The sequence below is a fragment of the Salvelinus namaycush genome, unplaced genomic scaffold, assembly GCF_016432855.1.
Source record: "Salvelinus namaycush isolate Seneca unplaced genomic scaffold, SaNama_1.0 Scaffold1890, whole genome shotgun sequence".
Taxonomy (NCBI): domain Eukaryota; kingdom Metazoa; phylum Chordata; class Actinopteri; order Salmoniformes; family Salmonidae; genus Salvelinus; species Salvelinus namaycush.
In genome coordinates, this window is record NW_024058664.1 from 41,925 (window position 1) to 49,932 (window position 8,008).

The window sequence follows — 8,008 nt, forward strand, 5'->3', positions numbered from 1 at the left end:
ACTCCACCCATCCTCCCCTACTCTCCACCCATCCTCCCCGACACCCCACCCATCCTCCCCTACTCTCCACCCATCCTCCCTGACACCCCACCCATCCTCCCCTACCTTCCACCCATCCTCCCCTACTCTCTACCCATCCTCCCTGACACCCCACCCATCCTCCCCTACTCTCCACCCATCCTCCCTGACACCCCACCCATCCCCCCCTACCTTCCACCCATCCTCCCTTCCACCCATCCTCCCCTACTCTCCACCCATCCTCCCCTACCTTCCACCCATCCTCCCCTACCTTCCACCCATCCTCCCCTACTCTCCACCCATCCTCCCCTACTCTCCACCCATCCTCCCCTACCTTCCACCCATCCTCCCCTACCTTCCACCCATCCTCCCCTACTCTCCACCCATCCTCGCCTACCTTCCTCCCCTACTCTCCACCCATCCTCCCTGACACCCCACCCATCCTCCCCTACCTTCCACCCATCCTCCCCTACCTTCCACCCATCCTCACCTACTCTCCACCCATCCTCCCTGACACCCCACCCATCCTCCCCTACCTTCCACCCATCCTCCCCTACTCTCCACCCATCCTCCCTGACACCCCACCCATCCTCCCCTACCTTCCACCCATCCTCCCCTACCTTCCACCCATCCTCACCTACTCTCCACCCATCCTCTCCTACCTTCCACCCATCCTCCCCTACTCTCCACCCATCCTCCCCTACCTTCCACCCATCCTCCCCTGCCTTTTACCCATCCTCCCCTACCTTTCACCCATCCTCCCCTACTCTCCACCCATCCTCCCCTACTCTCCACCCATCCTCCCCTACTCTCCACCCATCCTCCCCTACTCTCCACCCATCCTCCCCTACCTTCCACCCATCCTCCCCTACCTTCCACCCATCCTCCCCTACTCTCCACCCATCCTCCCCTACCTTCCACCCATCCTCCCCTACCTTCCACCCATCCTCCCCTGCCTTCCACCCATCCTCCCCTACCTTCCACCCATCCTCCCCTACTCTCTACCCATCCTCCCCTACTCTCCACCCATCCTCCCCTAACTTCCACCCATCCCCCCCTAACTTCCACCCATCAACCCCCTAACTTCCACCCATCCTCCCCTGCCTTCCACCCATCCTCCCCTGCCTTCCACCCATCCTCCCCTACTCCCCTTGGTTAAAGGGTGACTCCACCAGAATCCCCTTGGTTAAAGGGTGACTCCACCAGAATCCCCTTGGTTAAAGGGTGAAACCACCAGAATCCCCTTGGTTAAAGGGTGAAACCACCAGAATCCCCTTGGTTAAAGGGTGACACCACCAGGATCCCCTTGGTTAAAGGGTGACACCACCAGAATCCCCTTGGTTAAAGGGTGAAACCACTAGAATCCCCTTGGTTAAAGGGTGAAACCACCAGAATCCCCTTGGTTAAAGGGTGACACCACTAGAATCCCCTTGGTTAAAGGGTGACACCACTAGAATCCCCTTGGTTAAAGGGTGACACCACCAGAATCCCCTTGGTTAAAGGGTGAAACCACTAGAATCCCCTTGGTTAAAGGGTGACACCACCAGAATCCCCTTGGTTAAAGGGTGACACCACCAGAATCCCCTTGGTTAAAGGGTGAAACCACCAGGATCCCCTTGGTTAAAGGGTGAAACCACCAGGATCCCCTTGGTTAAAGGGTGAAACCACTAGAATCCCCTTGGTTAAAGGGTAGCACCACTAGAATCCCCTTGGTTAAAGGGTGACTCCACCAGAATCCCCTTGGTTAAAGGGTGAAACCACTAGAATCCCCTTGGTTAAAGGGTGACACCACCAGAATCCCCTTGGTTAAAGGGTGACTCCACCAGAATCCCCTTGGTTAAAGGGTGACACCACCAGAATCCCCTTGGTTAAAGGATGAAACCACTAGAATCCCCTTGGTTAAAGGGTGAAACCACTAGAATCCCCTTGGTTAACGGGTGAAACCACTAGAATCCCCTTGGTTAACGGGTGAAACCACTAGAATCCCCTTGGTTAACGGGTGAAACCACTAGAATCCCCTTGGTTAAAGGGTAGCACCACTAGAATCCCCTTGGTTAACGGGTGAAACCACTAGAATCCCCTTGGTTAAAGGGTGAAACCACTAGAATCCCCTTGGTTAACAGGTGAAACCACTAGAATCCCCTTGGTTAAAGGGTGAAACCACTAGAATCCCCTTGGTTAAAGGGTGAAACCACTAGAATCCCCTTGGTTAACGGGTGAAACCACTAGAATCCCCTTGGTTAACGGGTGAAACCACTAGAATCCCCTTGGTTAACGGGTGAAACCACCAGAATCCCCTTGGTTAAAGGGTGAAACCACCAGAATCCCCTTGGTTAACGGGTAACACCACCAGAATCCCCTTGGTTAAAGGGTAACACCACCAGAATCCCCTTGGTTAAAGGGTGACTCCACCAGAATCCCCTTGGTTAAAGGGTGACTCCACCAGAATCCCCTTGGTTAAAGGGTGACACCACCAGAATCCCCTTGGTTAAAGGGTGAAACCACCAGAATCCCCTTGGTTAAAGGGTGACACCACCAGAATCCCCTTGGTTAAAGGGTGACACCACTAGAATCCCCTTGGTTAAAGGGTAGCATGCGGATGTGCCAGAGCTGGAGTCTGATTGGTTTTAGTAGACTGAGTGAGTGTACCCTGCAGCCAGTCAGCCAGAGTGAGGACAATGCTGTCAGAGATTATAGTCTGATTCCACGTGTTCTGATTGAGAGAGAGGGATAACCGTCTATCTGTGTGTGTGTACGTGTTGGTACAGCCAGCCCCTCCTCCCTCCCTCCATGTCAGATCCTCTCCCGTTCTCAGTTTCTGTCAGGACTCTGACGAGGTGCTTGTCTGAGTGGGCTGTCCCACCGTTTTGTTTTCAACCGGCTTGGAATATATTCAGATGATCTGTCTTCTTACTCGTCTTATCGATGTCTGTGATTGGAAGCTCCTCATCTGGCAGTAAAAGGACAGGAAGAGACTAACAGGATTGGTTGATTAACTACGGGACAGGAAGAGACTAACAGGATTGGTTGATTAACTACGGGACAGGAAGAGACTAACAGGATTGGTTGATTAACTACGGGACAGGAAGAGACTAACAGGATTGGTTGATTAACTACGGGACAGGAAGAGACTAACAGGATTGGTTGATTAACTACGGGACAGGAAGAGACTAACAGGATTGGTTGATTAACTACGGGACAGGAAGAGACTAACAGGATTGGTTGATTAACTACGGGACAGGAAGAGACTAACAGGATTGGTTGATTAACTACGGGACAGGAAGAGACTAACAGGATTGGTTGATTAACTACGGGACAGGAAGAGACTAACAGGATTGGTTGATTAACTACGGGACAGGAAGAGACTAACAGGATTGGTTGATTAACTACGGGACAGGAAGAGACTAACAGGATTGGTTGATTAACTACGGGACAGGAAGAGACTAACAGGATTGGTTGATTAACTACGGGACAGGAAGAGACTAACAGGATTGGTTGATTAACTACGGGACAGGAAGAGACTAACAGGATTGGTTGATTAACTACGGGACAGGAAGAGACTAACAGGATTGGTTGATTAACTACGGGACAGGAAGAGACTAACAGGATTGGTTGATTAACTACGGGACAGGAAGAGACTAACAGGATTGGTTGATTAACTACGGGACAGGAAGAGACTAACAGGATTGGTTGATTAACTACGGGACAGGAAGAGACTAACAGGATTGGTTGATTAACTACGGGACAGGAAGAGACTAACAGGATTGGTTGATTAACTACGGGACAGGAAGAGACTAACAGGATTGGTTGATTAACTACGGGACAGGAAGAGACTAACAGGATTGGTTGATTAACTACGGGACAGGAAGAGACTAACAGGATTGGTTGATTAACTACGGGACAGGAAGAGACTAACAGGATTGGTTGATTAACTACGGGACAGGAAGAGACTAACAGGATTGGTTGATTAACTACGGGACAGGAAGAGACTAACAGGATTGGTTGATTAACTACGGGACAGGAAGAGACTAACAGGATTGGTTGATTAACTACGGGACAGGAAGAGACTAACAGGATTGGTTGATTAACTACGGGACAGGAAGAGACTAACAGGATTGGTTGATTAACTACGGGACAGGAAGAGACTAACAGGATTGGTTGATTAACTACGGGACAGGAAGAGACTAACAGGATTGGTTGATTAACTACGGGACAGGAAGAGACTAACAGGATTGGTTGATTAACTACGGGACAGGAAGAGACTAACAGGATTGGTTGATTAACTACGGGACAGGAAGAGACTAACAGGATTGGTTGATTAACTACGGGACAGGAAGAGACTAACAGGATTGGTTGATTAACTACGGGACAGGAAGAGACTAACAGGATTGGTTGATTAACTACGGGACAGGAAGAGACTAACAGGATTGGTTGATTAACTACGGGACAGGAAGAGACTAACAGGATTGGTTGATTAACTACGGGACAGGAAGAGACTAACAGGATTGGTTGATTAACTACGGGACAGGAAGAGACTAACAGGATTGGTTGATTAACTACGGGACAGGAAGAGACTAACAGGATTGGTTGATTAACTACGGGACAGGAAGAGACTAACAGGATTGGTTGATTAACTACGGGACAGGAAGAGACTAACAGGATTGGTTGATTAACTACGGGACAGGAAGAGACTAACAGGATTGGTTGATTAACTACGGGACAGGAAGAGACTAACAGGATTGGTTGATTAACTACGGGACAGGAAGAGACTAACAGGATTGGTTGATTAACTACGGGACAGGAAGAGACTAACAGGATTGGTTGATTAACTACGGGACAGGAAGAGACTAACAGGATTGGTTGATTAACTACGGGACAGGAAGAGACTAACAGGATTGGTTGATTAACTACGGGACAGGAAGAGACTAACAGGATTGGTTGATTAACTACGGGACAGGAAGAGACTAACAGGATTGGTTGATTAACTACGGGACAGGAAGAGACTAACAGGATTGGTTGATTAACTACGGGACAGGAAGAGACTAACAGGATTGGTTGATTAACTACGGGACAGGAAGAGACTAACAGGATTGGTTGATTAACTACGGGACAGGAAGAGACTAACAGGATTGGTTGATTAACTACGGGACAGGAAGAGACTAACAGGATTGGTTGATTAACTACGGGACAGGAAGAGACTAACAGGATTGGTTGATTAACTACGGGACAGGAAGAGACTAACAGGATTGGTTGATTAACTACGGGACAGGAAGAGACTAACAGGATTGGTTGATTAACTACGGGACAGGAAGAGACTAACAGGATTGGTTGATTAACTACGGGACAGGAAGAGACTAACAGGATTGGTTGATTAACTACGGGACAGGAAGAGACTAACAGGATTGGTTGATTAACTACGGGACAGGAAGAGACTAACAGGATTGGTTGATTAACTACGGGACAGGAAGAGACTAACAGGATTGGTTGATTAACTACGGGACAGGAAGAGACTAACAGGATTGGTTTATTAACGGGACTTTGTTGTTATTTATTTTCACTGTGAGATATCCTGGCTGCTTCGGTTGTTTGGAGGAAGTGCTGTGGACCTGAAAGGACTGCTGCTACACATTCTATTGCTACTTCACTTCCTGTGATATTCTTCTGACGGAGAATACAGATCCTGTAATCTACTGTGGACACAATTGGTTCAAAATGTAGCTTTCAATCCAAAATGCTAATCTGGCCGAGTATGAAACAACGGGAGGATTATAAAAGCAGACATCTCTGATAGACAAGGCATTGTTCTGACAACAACGAGACAGATTATTATTATTTTATTACACGAACACTCACTTCTGTTCTCCACCTTCTAGAAACCTTGAAATATATGTTTTATTCTTCCATGAAGGAACGCAGAAAAACGGTCTGTTTTTAGAGTGAGAATGGCGTCTTGTTGGAGGAGCCAGGTATGTGAGAGAGCAGCGGTGGAGTGAGGATGGAGGTGGGGGGGTTCCCACCACTCTAGACAAGGGGGACAGGAGGAGGGGAAAGGGGGAGGATGGAGGTGGGGGGGGGTTCCCACAGGATGGAGGTGGGGGGGCGTCCCACCACTCTAGACAAGGGGGACAGGAGGAGGGGAAAGGGGGAGGTGGGGGGGGGTTCCCACAGGATGGAGGTGGGGGGGTTCCCACCACTCTAGACAAGGGGGACAGGAGGAGGGGAAAGGGGGAGGTGGGGGGGGGGGGGTTCCCACAGGATGGAGGTGGGGGGGGTTCCCACCACTCTAGACAAGGGGGACAGGAGGAGGGGAAAGGGGGAGGTGGGGGGGGGGGGGGTCCCACAGGATGGAGGTGGGGGGGCGTCCCACCACTCTAGACAAGGGGGACAGGAGGAGGGGAAAGGGGGAGGTGGGGGGGGGTTCCCACAGGATGGAGGTGGGGGGGCGTCCCACCACTCTAGACAAGGGGGACAGGAGGAGGGGAAAGGGGGAGGATGGAGGTGGGGGGGGGGGGTTCCCACAGGATGGAGGTGGGGGGGGTTCCCACCACTCTAGACAAGGGGGACAGGAGGAGGGGAAAGGGGGAGGTGGGGGGGGGTTCCCACAGGATGGAGGTGGGGGGGCGTCCCACCACTCTAGACAAGAGGGACAGGAGGAGGAGAAAGGGGGAGGTGGGGGGGGGGTTCCCACAGGATGGAGGTGGGGGGGCGTCCCACCACTCTAGACAAGGGGGAACAAGAGGAGGAGAAGGGGGGAGAGGGGGGGCAGGATTGTTGTCAAAAGTACCTCAAGACTGTACTCTCCTGTAGCGCTGCTGTTCCCTGTGTACACCTGTGTTGTTATTTGTCTGTGTATTAATGTGTGTGTGTGTGTGTGTTTCTGTAGGAAGAACAGGCTGCCAAGACCAAGGCAGAGAAGATCCGTGTGGCTCTGGAGAAGATCAAGGAGGCCCAAGTTAAAAAGGTGAGTTCTCTTCCTGACTGTCTCTGTTACTATCTATAACAGGAGATCAGGTGAGTTCTCTTCCTGACTGTCTCCTCTGTTACTATCTATAACAGGAGATCAGGTGAGTTCTCTTCCTGTCTGTCTCTGTTACTATCTATAACAGGAGATCAGGTGAGTTCTCTTCCTGTCTGTCTCCTCTGTTACTATCTATAACAGGAGATCAGGTGAGTTCTCTTCCTGTCTGTCTCTGTTACTATCTATAACAGGAGATCAGGTGAGTTCTCTTCCTGTCTGTCTCTGTTACTATCTATAACAGGAGATCAGGTGAGTTCTCTTCCTGACTGTCTCTGTTACTATCTATAACAGGAGATCAGGTGAGTTCTCTTCCTGACTGTCTCCTCTGTTACTATCTATAACAGGAGATCAGGTGAGTTCTCTTCCTGTCTGTCTCTGTTACTATCTATAACAGGAGATCAGGTGAGTTCTCTTCCTGACTGTCTCTGTTACTATCTATAACAGGATATCAGGTGAGTTCTCTTCCTGTCTGTCTCTGTTACTATCTATAACAGGAGATCAGGTGAGTTCTCTTCCTGTCTGTCTCTGTTACTATCTATAACAGGAGATCAGGTGAGTTCTCTTCCTGTCTGTCTCTGTTACTATCTATAACAGGAGATCAGGTGAGTTCTCTTCCTGTCTGTCTCTGTTACTATCTATAACAGGAGATCAGGTGAGTTCTCTTCCTGACTGTCTCCTCTGTTACTATCTATAACAGGAGATCAGGTGAGTTCTCTTCCTGACTGTCTCTGTTACTATCTATAACAGGAGATCAGGTGAGTTCTCTTCCTGTCTGTCTCTGTTACTATCTATAACAGGAGATCAGGTGAGTTCTCTTCCTGTCTGTCTCTGTTACTATCTATAACAGGAGATCAGGTGAGTTCTCTTCCTGTCTGTCTCTGTTACTATCTATAACAGGAGATCAGGTGAGTTCTCTTCCTGTCTGTCTCTGTTACTATCTATAACAGGAGATCAGGTGAGTTCTCTTCCTGA

The 8,008-nt window shown here is 49.7% G+C and overlaps 1 protein-coding gene across 1 annotated transcript in view; it reads left to right on the forward strand.

Moving 5' to 3' along the window:
* Positions 1 to 7,991, forward strand: part of LOC120037816 (ras-associated and pleckstrin homology domains-containing protein 1-like) — a gene marked incomplete at its 3' end in the record, with an annotated part of 33,567 nt that extends 25,576 nt beyond the window's left edge. The window contains exons 4-14 of the mRNA XM_038983780.1: positions 6,902 to 6,979; positions 7,075 to 7,082; positions 7,178 to 7,185; positions 7,278 to 7,285; positions 7,381 to 7,388; positions 7,481 to 7,488; positions 7,581 to 7,588; positions 7,681 to 7,688; positions 7,784 to 7,791; positions 7,884 to 7,891; positions 7,984 to 7,991. Coding sequence (XP_038839708.1) covers positions 6,902 to 6,979; positions 7,075 to 7,082; positions 7,178 to 7,185; positions 7,278 to 7,285; positions 7,381 to 7,388; positions 7,481 to 7,488; positions 7,581 to 7,588; positions 7,681 to 7,688; positions 7,784 to 7,791; positions 7,884 to 7,891; positions 7,984 to 7,991 — 158 coding nt within the window. The remainder of the gene's footprint in view (positions 1 to 6,901; positions 6,980 to 7,074; positions 7,083 to 7,177; positions 7,186 to 7,277; positions 7,286 to 7,380; positions 7,389 to 7,480; positions 7,489 to 7,580; positions 7,589 to 7,680; positions 7,689 to 7,783; positions 7,792 to 7,883; positions 7,892 to 7,983) is intronic.
* Positions 7,992 to 8,008: the final 17 nt, after the last annotated feature.